At 43.7% G+C, this 20,696-nt stretch overlaps 1 protein-coding gene across 5 annotated transcripts in view; it reads right to left on the bottom strand.

The window, feature by feature from the left end:
• Positions 1–4,244: 4,244 nt before the first annotated feature.
• Positions 4,245–20,696, bottom strand: part of BAZ2A (bromodomain adjacent to zinc finger domain 2A) — a 102,850-nt gene continuing 86,398 nt past the window's right edge. For all 5 annotated transcript variants that reach the window (XM_073576904.1, XM_073576903.1, XM_073576901.1 and 2 more), the window contains exons 21-29: positions 16,813–17,023; positions 14,051–14,206; positions 13,778–13,938; positions 13,396–13,673; positions 13,160–13,292; positions 12,890–13,036; positions 12,281–12,486; positions 9,968–10,111; positions 4,245–9,309 (exon numbers count right to left, since the gene is read on the bottom strand). In XM_073576904.1, the coding sequence (XP_073433005.1) occupies positions 9,141–9,309; positions 9,968–10,111; positions 12,281–12,486; positions 12,890–13,036; positions 13,160–13,292; positions 13,396–13,673; positions 13,778–13,938; positions 14,051–14,206; positions 16,813–17,023 (1,605 nt within the window). In that variant the 3' untranslated portion in view covers positions 4,245–9,140. The remainder of the gene's footprint in view (positions 9,310–9,967; positions 10,112–12,280; positions 12,487–12,889; positions 13,037–13,159; positions 13,293–13,395; positions 13,674–13,777; positions 13,939–14,050; positions 14,207–16,812; positions 17,024–20,696) is intronic.

The following is a 20,696-nucleotide window of genomic DNA, read 5'->3' as shown; positions in this document are numbered from 1 at the left end:
TTTTATTCTTTTCATTGTGCATTCAGTGCATATATGGGTGTGACTGCCCTCTTTCTGAGCTGGGAAAACCATCCTGTCTGGCCTAAGCTTTTACTAGTGGTTCAGCCGCTCGATCCTTGTTCACATTCACGTCACTTGGCAAGTGAAAAGGTTTTAAATACTAGAGTAGGGACTGTCCCACAAGGGTTGCCGTGACGTGGCGGGATGGCTTGTACATTATTTTGATCAAAATTATGTTTACTAAATACCCTATTATTATTATTACCTTTATGCATTATTTGCAGTTTATTTTTTACTTTTTAGTTCAGGATATTTGTGTTTTTTGCTTTCTGTTTTCTTTGTATAAAACTCTGCAGATCTCTGGTGTGTGCCTGGGTCCAGGCCACTGGAGCCGAGGACTGACATAGCAAACCTTAGGGACACCAGTCTCCTGCTTTTTAGGGTGTTTATCCTTGCTCTCAGTTCGCTCTGTTTGTCTCTGGGCAAAAAGGATGTCTGTGACCGTGAGTCCAAGAGGACTCCCAGGAAGGCTTTCTTTGTGGAGGGAGTGACATCTCATTTTTGTAGATTTATCAACCATCCCAGTGACGTCAGAATCTGCGAAGTCGTCTGTATGTGCCCCTGTAGCACCTGATGTTAGGGATGAATTGGGATATGATAATATGCGTCCCGTAGATCGATTGTTGCCATAGCGAACCCATCCCCTATCAGGGGAACTGCTGATCTGATTTACTCCATCTTGAATCTCCTGTAATGGATATATGGGTTCAGAGGCTTCAAATTTATTATAATTCGGTGGGACCCATCTGTTTTTTATTAAAAAGAGCTTAGAGTAGTGACACTGGTTCTCTTCTCCCTCTGGAACTGGAGAAATTGCCCTCGAAGCTAGTAGTTTCTCGATGCCTGATATCAGGGAGGCCTGGAGCGTCTGTGTAGAGAGTTGCGTGATTCTTACTCTGAGGAGGGTAGGAGGTAAATTCTATCTTCACCCACTCCTGGATGGATCTTAAGACCCATGGGTTGGTAGATTTTTTTTTGCCATTCCGGAAGGAAGTGAGAAATGCGACCTCCTACTTCTCTTTGAGCGTCATGGTTTACTCTGACGCTAGTCACAGGAGAGAAAAAGATTTCTACCCTTGCCTCTTTTGTGGTAGCTCCATCTTCCTGTCTTTCTTCCCTTTGCCTCTGCTCCTGAGGGGGGCCGAAAGGGTCTTTTATATTTCTGAGAATCCGAATCCTCTAGTTGCTGCATCTTCCTCTTTTTTTGCTGGAGGGGCACTAGGGGCTGGTGCAGGCTGGGAGCATGCCAGGGAAGCTTGCATCTCCTGACGCACAATGCTCTGAATGTCTTCCTTTAAGGAAGGACCTTCTTCCTTCAGGACTTTTTCAATACACTCCTGACATAAAAGTTTGCCATGTGAGGAGGAGAGTCTGTTGGCACACAACACACATTTGTGGCTAGTGGCCTTGGATTTGCTCTTGGGTGCAGCATCCTTGTCCCCCTGAAAGAGAAGGTAGAATTGGTCTCTATTACCATAACTAGACCCTGGAGAAGACCCAATGCCTGCATACTCTCAGGGATTGGATTAGTGCTGGGCTCCACAGACGCAGAGTGGAAAGGCTTAGACTCCATTGCTAACATTTGTCCTACCCTTGCCTGTTCTTCTGTCCGGGGCTCCTTAAATAGGGCGACCGAACCAGCGCCTTCCCTCCGAGCTGAAGGGCTCCTCCCCCAGTTTCCCCTGGTTGGTGGAACTTTTGCTAGGAATCAACCGGGTTCTTTATTTTAAAATTGCCGCTGCGTTCCACGCTGGAACACAGAAACCAGAAGTGACGATACCAGCATGCCGGCCAGCATATGACATCACTTCCAGCCGCCGGCACCGCGGAGTATGCAGCGAGGGGAGCTGGAAGCAAGCCTCCTCGCCGAGCAGCTGTCCGACGCCAGAGCAGGGGGAAAGAGATGGGCACGGAGAGCTCAGAGAGATCTCCCGCCCAAGAACTCCCTGGACCTTACCCGGAGGCACGGACCAGGGAGCAACTGTCCTGAGGAATAAAGAACCGTGATTCACCACACACTCTTTCAGACTATTTGCAAGGTAAGTTTATTAAATGGTGCTGAACAAAAAAATTCCATGCATAATTCAACTGACACACCCAACGTTTCGACCCTCCTGGATCTTAGTGATGAGGTTACTTAGTTACAGAGATAAAGGGAGTATGATGCACCATTAGGGAAAGATCCCCTTTTTTATTTGTAATCCCCAGTTACTTATAAATATGTATAATGGTTGATATAAGTGGCCGTCTGGGAATTGGAGACCTTAGGATGTGGGGGCTGTGTGCAGGCTCAATAGCGGTGCCAATACCTCCAGGTGGGTGCGGGAGCGCCGCTATTGAGCCTGCACACAGCCCCCACATCCTAAGGTCTCCAATTCCCAGACGGCCACTTTTATCAACCATTATACAGGGTGGGCCATTTATATGGATACACCTAAATAAAATGCAAATAGTTGGTGATATCAACTTCCTGTTTGTGGCACATTAGTATTTGGGAGGGGGGAAACTTTTCAAGATGGGTGGTGACCATGGCGGCCATTTTTAAGTTGGCCATTTTGGATCAAACTAAATTTTTTTCAATGGGAAGAGGGTCATGTGACATCAAACTTATTGAGAATTTGACAAGAAAAACAATGGTGTGCTTGGTTTTAATGTAACTTTATTCTTTCATGAGTTATTTACAAGTTTATGACCACTTATAAAATGTGTTCAAAGTGTTGCCCATTGTGTTGGATTGTCAAGGCAACCCTCTTCTCCCACTCTTGGCAAACTGATAGCAACATCGCAGAAGAAATGCTGGTCTGAAAGGGTCAGATTCCTTGTAGAAAAGCTCGGACCTGACACCCATAAAATGATGGTGCACCATCTTGCTGGAAAAACTATAAGTAACGGGGGGATTACAAATAAAATGGTGCATCATACTCCCTTTATCTCTGGAACTAAGTAACCTCATGACTAAGACCCAGGAGGGTCGAAACGTTAGGTCTTTCAGTTGAATTATGCATGGAATATTTTTGTTCAGCACCATTTAATAAACTTACCTTATTTTGCAAATAATCTGAAAGAGTGTGCAGTGAATCACGGCTCTTTATTCTTCAGGACCTCATTTGTCCATTCCACCAGCACCTCGCCCTCTAGACTAGAGCGCACACCATTTCTTCTTTTTCCGAGTCCTGAGGAGACAGGAGCAGCATCCAGGAGAGGGCGAGGGAAACCGACCGACCTCCAGCTTAAAGGTAATTGTCCGGTCTCTGCCGCCGACAGAGCACCGATGACCTCTTCAACCCAATAGGGACAGGGAAAACACTGGGGAATGGAGGTAGGAGGGGCTATTTGACCTCTTTTGTATTTCTTGTCCCTTTTTGGATGACATCCTCCTCCTGCGTGCTGTCGTGGGGGGTTATTAGAGAAAATGGAAATACATTTTTTTTCTATTATTTTTACGTAACGGTGTGGTAAAGGGGGGTTTGATTTACTATTTTTTTCATGTTGATCACTGTGATGGGGTCTATCAGTGATCAAAATGACCCAATAGGAACAATTTCCTATTGTTGCCGGGTGCCGGCTGGCAGATCTCGGTGGGTGCACTGCGCATGTGCCCATTTTCTTCTCGGAAGACGACGCCTGGTGGCCGGGAAGGATGCAGGAGGGTCCAGACACCGTAGGTACTGGGGAGAATCTGGGGACCCCATTTCTCTCTCCTGTTATGTGCGATGGGAAATTGGACCTTTTTTTTTGCGATTGCCATTATTCCGTTAATAACGGCGATTGCAACACTGGGGTCGGTAAAAACCAACCAGAATCATGTTCTCTGGGGGCTCAGTTACCCCCGGTAGCCGAGACGCCGGAGAAATTCTGACTCTGGGGGGGCAATATACACTTCTCAGCGCTGTTAAAAAGCGGCGCTGAGGCATAAGTACCCTTCACTGCCACCGTTAAAAGGTGTATCGGCGTTCGTTAACTGTTGACAATACCATTAATTTTGACCAGGGGTGCCCAAACTTTTACATGCCACTATATATCTATCCATTCCTAACTGCACTGTTCCTTTAACAGTCTAGTGATAATCATATCAGGTATGGAACATTTGGACAAGCACTCACAATACATACAAACTGTATGGTCTCAATGCTTGGTTCATGCTCGTGTTGCTTCAAGGTATGAGAAAAATAAACAAAGATGAATACATTTCTATGACTCATTTTTATTTTATTTCAGCTGCTAAAGGGCACACTACAGCACATGTGCGACAACGTGAAGTACTAAATTTTTTTTTTTTTGTTTGTTTAATTTCTTAAAAACGAGATTGGTCCTAAAAATATAGAAAGAAATAAATTTAAAATTCACAGAAAAAACTGTACATTTATCAAAAGTCACTATAACACAGTTTGGTTACATATATATAAAAAATAATATAGGAGGATGTGAGAGCTGGTGGGGGTAATTCTGGTGTGGGTCCAAAGCACCGTCGTAGCTGCAGGACTGACCGTGATGGGTTATGCAGTCATACAGAGATGCTTAGTGCACCGGTAGAAAATCCACACCCTCACTCTCATTCAGTGTAGCAAAGACTAAACCTGTGTTTTTCCTATTCTGTTTTGTGTTGTTGCGCATATTTCGGCAATATTTCTGCTGCCAGCTTTGTTACATATACCTTCCATGGAAGGGACTCGTGTTTGAAATGAAGCCTCAATTGTAAGGAACTGTAACACACTGCACTGAAATGTCAAGGCCTCCGTGTCACAAACTGGATTATCAGAGAGCTCATATAGTGATGTGAGAGCAGACACAGCTCACATGTGGTATCAGTCAAATTGATAAGAAGGGTCCATGCACAGCAAGAATAAACCAATACCCACCTATGCCAATCATCACTGGGCTTTGATAAAACAATATTTCTCAGGAAAGAACAGGGCAGTTAATATAGAGAACAAAAACTTTGGATACATCCTATAAGGGAGGACAATGTTGACATTTTGAAAACTGCCCTTTAACTATTGACAATTAATATTAAAATTAAAGTTGTAACAAAAGTCTGCCATAAAGTGAATAGTTTTTACCTTATCAGCTCAAAGAAACAATCTGTACTGACTAAAGGGTTGTTATCAATCCTTAGGGCCCACTGCTGCCCAGCCTCCCACTTGTCGTTTTTAAAGGGTGCACTCCTGACCGATTTAAAGGGAATCGATCAGCAAGTTTTTACTATGTAAACTGAAGACAGCAGGAGATAAGAAGCTGAAACACAGAATTCAGGGATGTGAAGGATTTATCACTAATAAGATTAACATTGCCAAACTAGTACTGTAACTAAGCACCTGTCTAAGGACTTTGCACACAGAGTATGGTGTGGGCGGGGTTTGCTTCCTCAGCTCTGCTGCACTCAATTTAGAAAGATCTGATTGAGTTAGAACAGCAGCACCTAGTAAACCAAGTGATACACTGTTGGATTCAGTTTCTCTGCCTACATTATGCTCCTTTAAGAGGGGGATAGCAAAAAAACCTGCTGACAGATTCTCTTCAACGGTTTGGACTAGAAGGAAAATTTAAAAACACCTATAGGAGAGGTTACCATTGGCTGCCATGTTTGATTCAGAACTATCGTGCTATATCAAAAACAACTTGGTCAACAAAAATATATCCTAATTGAGCTACTCTTCATTAGTGAATAATACATACATAGGCTTATTCACCACCACAGGGGTCTGTATGGATATTCTGACTCCTTTGCCATCATTACCCTGACTATCTTCAGTGCTAGGTGACTTGTGTATGCGGTTTAGTATCTGATAGTGGGGGCTTACTACTTACAAATATCCGGCCTGCTGCTCTATAAGGTAAGTTTTACCCCACTAGTTTCTGCAGTGTGGACATAAAACATACCCTGGGTGGTCGGGAGGAGTTAGCAGTGTAATCTAATCTTCTGTACATGCATTATTAATCCTATAATAACCCTTTACTGGTTTACCTTGTGTAATCCTACTAATTGTATGCAATTTATTATAATTATTATTTATTAAGTTCAAATTGCATATATTTATTTTGTCTGCATTGTTTTTGGCATAGCTTGGACAGTGTTGTCGTTGAGACACTGGTCTGAACATTGCACTTCCTGATGCTGCAAGAAAAGTCAGCTTTGCCTCTGCAGCATCGGAGGAGCGCAGGAGCACGGAGGCTGGCCAAATCCAGAAATCTGCCTAGCTTCAGAGCAGTGCTTACACGCTCTATAGAAAAGAGCGTATTAATGCTATGCTCCTTGCCTAAAAGACTGGACATGGCTGACACCCTGCATAGGTAGCCAGTAATCTAAGCAGTGGGCAGTACAAAATTAAATTAAACATCCCTCTTTTTACAAACCTAGAGTATTTTTAACAAGTAAAGTTGCTTGTTTTTGCAGTTTTAATGATTTATGATGACAAACTTTCATTTTCTTTGCCTAAAAATAAAATGGCTGTCTGCAGTCACCACTAGGGGGAGCTTGCCGCATACTGTTTGTACATTAACAGTATAGAGTGAGCTCCAAAGCTCCCTCTAGTGGTGACTAAAGACAGATCAAATGTTATCGCTCAATTTATCCGACCACTACATTAGATCAGTAGTACGCAGGATCTAATGTTAGACTTTAAAGAAAGTGGAGATTTGTGCGGAATATCAACACATGCAACTTTAGAATAAGGTAAACCTGGTCATTACTGTCTGAAGCAACAGCACCCAGAGAAATCAGATGATGAAATCAAAGTATTACAAATAGCTCAACAAAAAGGCTTTAACATTACTTAAAAGATATGGTGGTCACTTAGAGAAAAAATAAATATGTCTGCATTTTATAAATTCGTTTCAAAGGTTGTTGTCTACTACTTAATACCAAAATAAAAAAAACAGCTTTTAAACATCCGAAATATAAAAATATTTACGTGCAGCGCCAGCCTACATCTATCTAAAAAGATCTATCCCCGCCCAGTTCTGCCTGCGAAACACGTCATAAAACTAACTGAGTCCCCCACTTTGTTACCCGACAGAAGTGATAATGCAGTGTAAGACTCCAGAAGATCGCTTTCTCGTTGATTATTTGACACTACGTCATTTCACTGGGTATAGTGCAAAGGATAATACAGTTTATTGCTTTACAATGCAACGTGTTGGTTGCAGTCAAATATTGCTTTATAATCCAAATACACTATCCCATATTCCTATCAATCTAACCCATGTGAGCCTTGGACTTCCAGATCTGAAGGGGTAAAGACGTGAGATTTTGGGGATGTTCTACTAGGAAAGATCACCCTTGTAAAGTGCAAGATCAGCTATACCAGACCAACCTGAAGACGACTAACCTGAAACGAGAACGTATCCTAAAACTTGTGCTTGCAGGCAGAACTTAGATCAAAGGAATGGGGTGGAATGTGCTGGCACTGCAGGTTTTTAGAATGGAAGGAGAATATTTGTCTTTAGAAAATAAAAATTCAAGGCAAAACAACATATAATGGACTGGCTGACTCCAAGTGCACAGATCCCCTCTGGTTTACACCAAGAACTTGTTCCCATTTCTTTATTTGCCAAGTATTATATATTCAATGGATTAGTGTATGGATGAATGTATGAATCTCTGGCCAGACCAATCAGGGAATGAATAGAAGAAGAAAAGTAGACTACTTCTTCAAGCCACACAATGGTCCTGTGCTACCTGAATGACCAGACTTCTCAGTGACGCATGGATGCAGACAGGTTTTTGAAATAAACCTCAAGATGCTTCTTGGGAACCCAAATGAATGATGTCTAACCTAATAAAAGCCAAAGGTCACTGTCAGGGTGGAGGTGCACACAGACGGCTACAGCACTTACTGGTAAAAGTCTTTCGGAGGTTGGAAAATGTTCAAACAGACAAGATATTAAATACCAAAAGCAAATGGCCGTAGAGCCGGACACCATGATAAATAAATACACAACGTAAATAAGAAAGGAAGAGGTAACATCAATTCTACAAAACGCACTATAAAGTCAAATAATAAAAAAATACAAAAAAAAAAAAAAAGATTGTAGCAAATGTCCTCTGGGAACCCTGTAGTGCTTAAGGCCTATAAAGGCCAAAGGTACTGCTACTTGGCAATAGCTGGTACCTCTCAATCTCGACATAAGGGGGCAAATGACAGAAAAGGAAGTCGCTGGCATGGGTGGAGGTAGTGCAGAAAAACAATTGAGACTAAAAAAAAAATAAAATGGTTTATATAACAAACAGTGATTAACCAAAAGAAGCAGCACATTGAACAAGACATGGTTAGAGGTGAGAAGATCCAAGTTCAGGCCCGGGACACACAAAATTATTGTTCTGGCACCGAACGCTGGCCGTATGACACCACACACTAGAAAGCAGATACCTCATCTATGGTCCAAAATAATAAAATAAAGTCGCTATTGCTATTGAATAGGTCCTGGTGCAGGGGTTAAGAACCCGGCGACAAAAAAGGAGTGAGCAGATACTGAAAGCGTTAAACATGGCCATGTGACAACTTCTGACCAAACCTAATACAGCTAAGTTGTAGCTCATCATTAGGCAGCCTTGTGCCCATGGTGGGTGACTGCATGGACTATGTATACATATACAGTATAAATATATGCATTTTGCACATTACGCTAATGTAGATGTCGCAGTGGAATACATGTAAACGTGCATATTTCAGCGGGGATATCCAGGGTCAGTAGACGTGAAACATATTGGCTCATGGACGCTTAGTAGCAGGTCTACATAAGCATACTTAACACTGAGATGTGACTGAAGATACCACCAAGATGAGCCGGACACGGTAGCACAGCTACTTCTGATTGAGGGTAGGCCGCCCTGGTGACAACAGTGAAAAATCCAACCTCAGAGGGAATGAAAGGAATTCAGACACACTGGGAAAATGGATTTGAGAAGGGGTGCAAGGGCCCCATGTAATGAGAAATTCTTCCCCGCTGTCAAAATTTCTCTTCAAAGTGTGGCACGCGCCTTGAAAGATGAACGGACAAGAAGAAAGATGAACCCGTTTTTTTCAGTGTTGCAGAGATGCACAAACAAATGGTAAAACTAAGAAATTGCGGCTCCAGTCTCAAAGGGAATTGTTTTCTCGCTCTTGGTTGAATTCCTCCCATCGGCTTTCATAGAACTTTTTCAGAACCAGTCCAGCCTTCCCGACGACAGAGTCATCCTCATTAAACAGTTGGCAATTACTGAACACGAGCTCGGCATCTTCTGCAAATTCTTGGTAGCTGGTATATCTACAGACGGGAAGAGAGAAGACAGTGATAAAGGAGTGGAGCAGACTGTATTATACACACCGAGTTGGAATCTCAATACACAGAAGCTTTATGATAAAATATACAGATCTATTCCTGTCCTACCCTGGAAGGCATATCAACAGAAAGCATGCATCTTACTTTTAAGGGGTGGTCTGGTCACAGGAAATGGATGACATATCCATGTAATAGGTCACCAATACCAGATCACAGGGGGATCCAACACCAGCACCCCCAGTAAATATCTGGTAGTTGCTCCGCAGGTGTATTCATTGACCAGATCTGCACTGCACTTATCCATTCAATGCGTACTGTGTATAAGCAGGTATTAATTAGCTCAAGAGAATAAGAGCAGATCTGCAGTACCTAGCAGAATGGAGCTGAGCCCTGTGGGTGCCATGTGTCAGACACCCACCAGTCAATATCATGTGACCGTAAAAACCATTAAAGACAAAGCAAAAATCATACCACCATGCAGTGATCCTAGTAAGAGTGACCAAAATGCTATCGTTACTACTTGCCATAGTAAACCTTCAACAAGTTTGCTCTAATAAATTTCTAAAATCAAAATGAGGGAAATCCAGGGTTATTCTCTACAATGCTAATGTAGTATACACTCTGTTTGTTATTAAGGACTTACCGTGCATTCAGCAACTTGTTCCGCATGGTAGAAAAATCCATAGGGTTCTTGATGATTTTTCTGTATCCAGGCACAAGGCGCGGGTTCACGGGCTCTAGGAACGGCCAGGCATCATCATGGGACTCCATCTCCATCAAAATGATTCTAAATGACAGACAAATAATGGTTACACGAGCGCTAACCCTGCTCTTAGATTAGAAGAGTATTTTTACAATAAAAATGAGCATTCTGGTAAAAAAAGAAAGGAACTGGCTGCCAGAGTGCCAAGAGTTAAACTGTCAACTTCAGCAGACATAGAGGCATCAATGGCACAAAATGAGATACTTTAAAAGGCTGTCCCCAGCAATTCACAATAAATGACCAAATTTAACCAAACAGTTGGACAAGCCGCATTATATTTTGCATTAAGTGCAAAAAATCATTATTGTACGGCAGAGTCCAGAATATATCACGGGTGTGAACAAGTCTGTGTCTGCTGCTCCATCAGGAGAATATAAACTACACCAAATTACACACAAAGGAGGTGAACATTTCACCATCACTTGTATATGAGCTTGTTGAAAGTTCCATGCCAAAACTACAGGTTTTAACCAGAGCTTTTTTCCATTTTTCGCTCCCCTTCTTTCCAGAGCCATAACTTTTTTATTTTTCCGTCAAATATAGCCATGTGAGGTCATTTTTTTTGCGGGACAAGTTGTACTTTTGAGCGACACCATTGGTTTAAGCATGTTGGGTCTGGTGTCTCTCATCTTCATCTTGACAATACCCCATAGATTCTCTATGGGAATAAGGTCAGGCGAGTTTGCTGGCCAATCAAGCACAGGGATACTGTTGTTTTAAAACCAGGTATTGGTACTTTTGGCAGTGTGGACATGCGCCAAGTCCTGCTGGAGAATGAAATTTCCATCTACAAAAAGCTCGTCGGCAGAGGGAAGCATGAAGTGCTCTAAAATTTCCTGGTAGACGGCTGCGCTGACTTTGGTCTTGATAAAACGCAGTGGACCTACACCAACAGATGACATGGCTCCCCAAACCATCACTGATTGTGGAAACTTCATTCTAGACCTTGGAAATCAAGATCCCAGAGTCTGGAGGAAGAGTGGAGAGGCACACAATCCAAGCTGCTTGAGGACTAGTGTGAAGTTTCCACAATCAGTGATGGTTTGGGGAGCCATGTCATCTGCTGGTGTAGGTCCACTGTGTCTTATCAAGACCAAAGTCAGCGCAGCCGTCTACCAGGAAATGTTAGAGCACTTCATACTCCCCTCTGCCCACAAGCTTTTTGGAGATGGAAATTTCATTCTCCAGCAGGACTTGGCACCTGTCCACACTGCCAAAAGTACCAATACCTGGTTTACAAACAACAGTATCACTGTGCTTGATTGGCCAGCAAACTCGTCTGACCTTAACCCCACAGAGAATCTATGGGATATTGTCAAGAGGTAGATGAGAGCAATGCAGACGAGCTGAAGGCTGCTATCAAAGCAAGCTGGGCTTCAACAACACCTCAGCAGTGCCACAGGCTGCTCGCCTCCATGCCACGCCGCATTGATGCAGTAACTGATGCAAAAGGAGCCCCGACCAAGTATTGAGTGCATTTACTGAACATACATTTCAGTAGGCCGGCATTTCGAATTTTAAAATCCCTTTTCAAGCTGGTGTTATGAAGTATTCTAATTTCCTGAGATAATGACTTTTGGGTTTTCATTGGCTGTAAGCCATAATCATCAACATTAAGAGAAATAAACACTTGAAATAGATCACTCTGTGTGTAATGACTATCTAATATAAGAGTTTCACTTTTTGTGTTGAAGAACTGAAATAAATTAACTTTTTGATGTTATTCTAATTTTGTGAGATGCACCTGTAGAACATGGCCTCTTTTTGGGACTAACCACCTCCGCTCTTCTGGGAAAGCTTTGAACAAGATCTCAGAGTGTCTACAGGACTTTGTACTCAATCAGCCACAAGAAAATGGATTTATTTGCATTTTATAAGTTATAGATGTCTATATCTTTTTCTTTCAGAAGTTTTCTATGGATTTTAATGGATGAAGATAAGTGCAACATAATGTTGTCGAGGCATAATAGTATTTTATGGTTATTGCACCACTGAAAAGGCCAAAAAAAAAAAAAAAAAAAAAAGGCTTTCTGACCTGGCTGAGGAGGAGCTGTTTGTGCCCAGTGTCAGCCTCTGAGTGGCAGCAGCATACGGCTTAATCTGCTGTGTGCCTCAATGTAGCAATACAGAAATAGTATTTTATGGTGACTGCACCACTGTGGGGAGGCAAAGAAAGTGTGCTTTGAGACTCACTCGCAGAACGTTAAGTCAGGGCACTGGCTTCGAGTTCCGATTCGTCTCCGTTTTGCTAGTGACATATCTACTGGGGATTGTTGCGAGACCGCTGTTGGCTCTTTGCGGCGTGACTGCTTCAAGGGACTGTTGTCTTGATATCGCTGCACACTTTTTTTGGCTCTTTTTGAGGAGCCGCTGGGTCGTAGATACTCACTTTCGCTTTGCTTAAAAAAAAAAAAAAAATGAAAATAAGATTACACACAACTGACAGAATTTATAAATATATGTCTATAAAGATTTAATAACTTTAAGAGTCATTTTGAAAACACTTCGTTTGCCTTTGGCAAGAGTGCATTCACATGGGTCAGCTATAGAGCGGATGTTTCAGGCAGGACACGTACTGCTTAACACAGAACCAGCATGGTGGACGCACTTGTTGAAAATCACTACTTGTAGTTTTATTAAATAATTAAAGCTAATTTTTTCAGCAAAGGAATATCCACTTCTGAAAAGAAAGGTGCTTGAACATGCCAATTACCACCTGGCCAAGCAATGTCGTTCATCCGGTGACTCTTAAAAGTCCTGCCTGGCTTCCTTTTATAACAGACTCTACTATAAATCACTTACTAAAGAAATACAGTTGGGGCAAAACCAGTCCCCATCTGGGATCTCAGTCATCCGAGGTCGATGGCAGTAGGTGTGGCAACCACGATCACAACTATCACAGAGCAGCAAGCTTTCGTCATTGTCACCTTTTCGACAATAAATGCAAGTCTGAAAAAAATAACGGCAGGGTTCTTTAAAACACATAGTATGAAACGTAAAAAAACAAACAAACCACGCACAGTAATTGAGGTGCACAGAATAAAAGCTACAAGACGTCATTCAGTTTCTTACCACTTTATTAACTGAACGCTCCCATGCTAAGGACTTCTCCAGCTGCTGCACACACAGAGATAGCTGAGCTGAACTTCGGCATCGCTCCACTGTTTGGCGCCACAGACGCAGACGGGGTGTAATGCTGTACTGACTGCCACAAACAGAAACGACAATGTAAAGATTCGTATATTATGAATAAGCTATAAAGATAGTAAAGGCATCGTAAAGTCAGAGGATGGGATTACTGCTCTTACGTTTCAGTGGTAGACGAGGTCTCTGGGTCAGTGATGACAACCTTCTCATGCTGCACCTCGCTCAATATCCACAGTGGTTCCTTCAAGTACCTTCTTTCCACATTCTGCTCCAGGTCCAGCAGCCTGAGCACAGCTATATCTAGCGGATTACCTGGCTCTCGGTGTGCTCGCCCCTCTTCTCTTTTCACTTTTGCAAGGATATCATCTGATGCTTCTACTTTGTGCTCAAAGTATTTTAGGTCACTCCGAATGGAGTCTAAACTAGGAGGGGTCCAGCCCTGTAAAAATGTTAAAGCCATGAAAGTTATTGTGAGAGCACTTAGGCTAGACCTACTCTCACAATGTGGATGTGCAAGCAACATGAATGGTAAGTGAGACTGACCCGTAGCTGCAAGTCTGACATCATGACCCTCAGTTCCAAGTCTTCCACCCATTGTAGAACGGAGAAATCCACTTGAAATGTCCAGTGCTCCACTGACCATTTGTCCAGTCTTTCCTGACTTACAGGGTGACCTTCAGTGGGTATGAACTGGAAGAGAGCATCTAGGTACAAAGACATATGATAGAAAGAAGAATTTGTGATAATTACTTTATCAAATTATTCATTTATAAAAGCAGGAAACAATGGCAGGTAGAAAATAAAAAAGTCTCTTACCAGTGGCAGACCGGGCGCACATCTCCTTGAGATGCACAAGATGTTTTGTGAGATGTTTGTGCAAAGACTTTTCACGCATCCCTCGGGGGTGCAGAGCTTTCAGCAGTGATTCCAGAACAGCTGGGTCCTTTATCCACCACCAGGCATTAGTCATATCTGCAAATCCAGAAAGCACATAATACAGATCCGGTAATCACACCTAATTTTCTCTGGAACAGGCATTATATTTCACCATTCAGTAATTCTCTCTCACACACACACTACTGAAACAGGACACAAACATCACACAGTAAGCGATCAGACAACTGAAATGGAGAAACGCTGGTCACACACACAGCACATCAAATTTGGCAGAAATGGCTTCCAAGTGTATGTGTACAGTTGTGGCTAAAAGTATTGACACCCCTGCAATTCTGTCAGATAATACTCAGTTTCTTCCTGAAAATGACTGCAAACACAAATTCTTTGGTATTATCTTCATTTAATTTGTCATAAATGAAAAAACACAAAAGAGAATGAAGCAAAAAGCAAAACATTGATCATTTCACACAAAACTCCAAAAATAGGCCAGACAAAAGTATTGGCACCCTCAGCCTAATACTTGGTTGCACAACCTTTAGCCAAAATAACTGCGACCAACCGCTTCCGGTAACCATCAATGAGTTTCTTACAATGCTCTGCTGGAATTTTAGACCATTCTTCTTTGGCAAACTGCTCCAGGTCCCTGATATTTGAAGGGTGCCTTCTCAAAAACTGCCATTTTTAGATCTCTCCACAGGTTTTCTATGGGATTCAGGTCTGGACTCATTGCTGGCCACCTTAGAAGTCTCCAGTGCTTTCTCTCAAACCATTTTTTAGTGCTTTTTGAAGTGTGTTTTGGGTCATTGTCCTGCTGGAAGACTCATGACCTCTGAGGGAGACCCAGCTTTCTCACACTGGGCCCTACATTATGCTGCAAAATTTGTTGGTAGTCTTCTGACTTCATAATGCCTTGCACACGGTCAAGCAGTCCAGTGCCAGAGGCAGCAAAGCAAACCCAAAACATCAGGGAACATCCGCCATGTTTGACAGTAGGGACAGTGTTTTTTTTCTTTGAATGCCTCTTTTTTTCTCCTGTAAACTCTATGTTGATGCCTTTGCCCAAAAAGCTCTACTTTTGTCTCATCTGACCAGAGAACATTCTTCCAAAACGTTTTAGGCTTTTTCAGGTAAGTTTTGGCAAACTCCAGCCTGGCTTTTTTATGTCTCGGGGTAAGAAGTGGGGTCTTCATGGGTCTCCTACCATACAGTCCCTTTTCATTCAGACGCCGACGGATAGTACGGGTTGACACTGTTGTACCCTCGGATTGCAGGGCAACTTGAACTTGTCTGGATGTTAGTCGAGGTTCTTTATCCAACATCCGCACAATCTTGCGTTGAAATCTCTTGTCAATTTTTCTTTTCCGTCCACATCTAGGGAGGTTAGCCACAGTGCCATGGGCTTTAAACTTCTTGATGACACTGCGCACGGTAGACACCGGAACATTCAGGTCTTTGGAGATGGACTTGTAGCCTTGAGATTGCTCATGCTTCCTCACAATTTGGTTTCTCAAGTCCTCAGACAGTTCTTTGGTCTTCTTTCTTTTCTCCATGCTCAATGTGGTACACACAAGGACACAGGACAGAGGTTGAGTCAACTTTAATCCATGTCAACTGGCTGCAAGTGTGATTTACTTATTGCCAACACCTGTTAGGTGCCACAGGTAAGTTACAGGTGCTGTTAATTACACAAATTAGAGAAGCATCACATGATTTTTTTGAACAGTGCCAATACTTTTGTCCACCCTCTTTTTTATGTTTGGTGTCGAATTATATCCAAGTTGGCTTTAGGACAATTCCTTTTGTGTTTTTTCATTTAAGACAAATTAAATGAAGATAATAATACCAAAGAATTTGTGTTTGCAATCATTTTCAGGAAGAAACTGAGTATTATCTGACAGAATTGCAGGGGTGTCAATACTTTTGGCCACAACTGTATGAAGACCTCACAACTCTTCCCCGACAGCAGATTCAGAGCCTCTTATGTGTGACTGCTATTGGCATTTCCTTCAGACACATCACTTTATACATGTTCTGGGTAGAACGGGGATATAAGCCAATGCCCAGAACCTAATACCAGCATATGAGGCAAACACTGTGCATTTCATATGCTCTGTACAAGGGGTAGGCTTTAACACCCTGAAGAGTGGTCTCACTAAGCAGAATAGGAGTGTGAAGCTGCAGTACCTGACAACGGCCACTACCATGTACATCTGGCTGACACAGAAGACAGTCGATTAATCAGGGGGCAGGTGTCATCAGACCACCACCTCTCACATTGATGACCACTCAATACCACATTCCTGGACAACCATGGAAGGCTCAATGGGGAAAAACTTTCTTGCGTATTAGAGAACAGATTCTAAGAATCTACCAATTAAACCAGTGTTGCTTTATATAGAAGCAATCTTTGGTTACTTGAGGGCAACCAGTGGAAACACAAGTTTCCAGTTACCCATGGAGGTAATTTCCAATGCAATGCAGCTCTCTAGGTGGGTAGGAATACCTGAAATAAAACTTTACTTCCACATTCAGTTTGGTAGATGCAACACATGGGCAAAATACTTACCTGTGACCACCTTCATGTCTGAACAGATCCACACCACTACTGCATAAGACATTGAGATTTTATTCCGCTCGTGCCGCACTGGCCATTAGATGAAAGCTCCTACTCCGCGACTTACTTTCTGGTATAGGTCTTTCTATCAGTTGATTGTAGTACTTCTGCTCTATCTGCGTTAAGAGTTTACTGGATGGTCGCCCTCTCCGTTTCTCCATTGCTGAGCTGTATGTGGCAGCATTGCTTACAGGCTTGTTACATACTTGGCAAACCGTAGATACAGATGGCAGCTGAGAACCCAAAGACTGGTGACGTTTGTCTGCCAATTCACTGACCTGTGTAATGCAAGAAGCTGGTATCAAAGTGTTCCAATGACGCGACAGCATCAATAAAGACTTCCAAACAAGCTGGAGTAAGCACACGTAATCCCTGCTTTCTGACTAATTTGAAGCAAACACCACTATTGCTTTCCATTGTTTCACTAACTACAGATATTTAACTAGTTACTATGCAATAGGGCATATGTGTCCTAAAAACACCAATACTACAAAGTAACTGATGCATTTTTGGGGTTATAAGATGCACTTTTATTTCCCCCAAATTTTGAGGGATAATGTGGGGTGTGTCTAATAATTCAAATGTAGCTTACCAGCAGAAGTGGTTGAGGGTGCCAGGGTCGCTGCAAGCTGGTAGTGGCAGGAGTGGGGAGATGCACCGCCTCCGGCTGCCATTTTCTTCCAAAGTACTCCACTTTGAAAACCATGGAAAGTGCAGGACACCGCCGAACACTCCCTCCTACCAGCCTGAGGCCTGCAGTATAACCCTACGCCTGCATCCGCCAGCTTCCTGCAGCAGTGACCCTGCCTCCTGGGACCCTGCTCCACCGCTGCCTCCCCCTCATATAAGCTACGATTATACAATTGGACTATAAGAAGCACCACTATTTTATTAAGAGAGACATTTTTGGTACTCACCATAAAATATCTTTCTTGGAGCTGTCATTGGGGGACACAGGTAACCATAGGCGTATGCTGCTGTCGCTAGGAGGCTGACATTAGGCAAAAAAGGAAAAATAGCTCCTCCTCACCAGTATACAACCACTGACAGACATAAAGTACCTCAGTTAGTGTTAAAGCAGTAGGAGTAGCAAACAAAACTCAAAATATATACCAACCCAACAACAAAGGTACGTAGGCCCAAAGCGGTACAAACAGTTAGGGAGGGTGCTTTGTCCCCCAATGAAGGCTCCAAGAAAGATTTTATGTGAGTACCAAAAATCCCTCTTTCTTTATCGCTTCATTGGGGGGCACAGGTAACCATGGGACGTCCCAGAGCAGTCCCAAGGGTTGGAAGTAAAAAACTATTCCAAGAAAACAGACTTAGGTCGGCCTGTGCGTAATCGTCGCCTGCAGCACCTTCCTACCCAGGCCTGCATCAGACTATGCATGGGTATGAACCTTGAAAAACCTTGCGAATGTGTGCAAAGATGATCAGGTCGCAACTTTACAAATCCGTAAAGACAAAGCCTGGTGACAAACAGCCCAGGAAGCTCCCACCGCCTGGGTGGAGTAAACCTTTACCCCCGGAGGAGGCCGTTTGTCCTGATCGCGGTATGCCTCCAATATTACCGCGGTATGCCTCCAATATTACCGAACGAATCCAACGGGAAATAGTGGATTTGGAAGCTGTAAGCCCCTTACAAAAACCTTCAGAGGTAACAAAAATGGCATCAGAGAGGAAAAAATAAGCAGTCCTTGAGAGGTAGACTCTGATAGCTCTGACCAGATCTAACTTGTGGAGGGACTTCTCCAGGGGATGAACCGGAGAACAACAAAGAGAGGGAAGGACAATGTCATCATTAATGTGAAATGAAGAGACCACCTTAGGCAAGAAAGAAGGAACGGGTCTGAGAACTACCTTGTCCTGATGGAGAAGCAGGAACGGAAAACAGCAGGACAGCGTCGCTCACAAAATCTCCTGATGAACATAATGGCAACTAAAAAGGCCACCTTCCATGACAGGAGAGAAGAAGAATGTCTTGAATGGGCTCAAAAGGAGCACGTTGAAGTGCACCAAGGACAAGGTTAAAAGTTTAGAGTCCTGAGAGATAGACCAGAATCAAGACCTGCTTGTAGAAATCCCAGGATTTAAGGAAGGGAAAAAGACATGGCAACCTAATTGTTGTCCTCATTCCACCGAAAGAAGGCCTTCCAGTATCTGTGGTAGATACACGAGGATGCTGGCTTTCTTGCCCTAATCATGGTCTGAATGACCTGATGGGAGAAACCGGCCTCCTTCAGGACTGCGGCCTCAACGGCCATGCTGGTAAACTCAGAGACTGAACTCTGGAGGAAGAGGAGGCCTTGTGAGAGAATCTCTGGACGGTCTGGAAGCCTCCATGAGCACATTCCCCAGCTCTGTTTACCAGGCCCTTCTTGGCCAGTCTGGAGCTTTCAGGATTATGGTAATTCCTTCTGACTATCTTTTTTAACCACTCTCGGAATCAAGGAGAGAGGCGGAAAAAGATAAATCAGCTGGACTTGGGACTACGGGACCATTAGGGCATCGCAACTGATGGCTAGTGGATCCTGGGACCTGGCTACAAAATGAAGAACCTTGTGGTTCATCTGAGATACCATCAGGTCAACGTCCGGAGTGCCCCATCTGTGGCATATTTGGTTGAAAACGGCTGGATTGAGAGACCACTCGCCCGATGCAAGACCCGGACGACTAAGAAAATCGGCTGTCCAATTTTTCACCCCTGAAATCTGCAAGGCTTATAGGGTGGGAACATGACGCTCCGCCCATCACAGAATCCTTCCCATCACAGAATCCTTGATAACTCTGTTATCACGTGTTTGCTGCGAGACCCTCCTTGATAGTTTATGTAAGCCACAGTAGTGGCGTTGTCCGATTGTATGCGGACCGGCTGGCCTGCGAGGATGGACTGCCAGCAGAGAAGGGCAAGAAAAACTGCCCTGATTTCCATAAGATTGATGGGGAGAGTGGCTCCCTGAATGCTCTAGCGACCATGCGCCGTGTGATGAAGGAATACCGCTCCCCAACTGAACTGAGGAAACTTGTGTTGGTGGTGATGACCTGCCACCGGAGAGGGAGGAAGGACGTCCCACGCAGGATTGAGGCGGATAGCGTCCACCCGGTCAGGGGTTGCCTCACCTTGAGGGGCAGAAGCACAGGCCGTTCCAGGGAGATGGTCCTCTTGTCCCAGGTAATCAAGAGGGCCAGCTGAAGAGGACGAGTATGGAACTGGGCAAAGGGCACAGCTTACACGGCAGCAATCATCTTCCCCAGGACTCTCATGCCGGACCAGAGTGGGGAGAGGGGTTGGTCGCTTTAGAATACGGTTCCCCAGGTAGAGAGAGAAACTTTTCCTTTGGAAGGAAGACACAGGCTTGGGCCGTGGAAAAACTCATGCCCAGAAATACCTAGTGCTGAGCAGGGGTCAGGCAGGACTTCTCTCTGTTGACAATCCAGCCGAGACGAACCAGAGTGTCCCAGGCGATCTGAAGACTCAATTTGCAGTCTCGGCGGGATGCCCCCTTGATCAGAAGATCGACCAAGCAAGAAATTATGAGAAAATCTTTGGAAAGAAGGATGGCCATGACTGCTGCCATGACCTTCGTGAATACTCTGGGGGCAGACGCCAAGCCGAAGGGAATAGCCTTGAACAGATAGTGGCCCTTCTGGATCGCAAACTGTAGGAATCTCTGATGCTGAACACAAATAGGGATGTGAAGTTAAGCATCCTGAATGATTACAGATCAAAGAAATTCTCCCGGCTAAATGGAAGCGATTACCGAACGTAGGGACTCCATCCTGAAATAACGGATCCCAACGTGACAGTTCAGTCGCTTGCGGTCCAAAATTGGACGGAGCGATCCGTCTTTCTTCGGGACCACAAAAATATCGGAGTAGAACCCCGAAAAGCATTCGTTCCGGGGAACAGGTACAATTACTCCTGCGCGTAGCAGGGGAGAGACGGCCTGA

This window comes from Dendrobates tinctorius, unplaced genomic scaffold (assembly GCF_039654945.1).
Source record: "Dendrobates tinctorius isolate UK_male_01 unplaced genomic scaffold, ASM3965494v1 ptg000051l, whole genome shotgun sequence".
In the NCBI taxonomy this organism is placed as follows: Eukaryota; Metazoa; Chordata; class Amphibia; order Anura; family Dendrobatidae; genus Dendrobates; species Dendrobates tinctorius.
The sequence above is the reverse complement of the archived record's forward strand: the minus strand, read 5'-3'. Positions and strand labels throughout refer to the sequence as shown.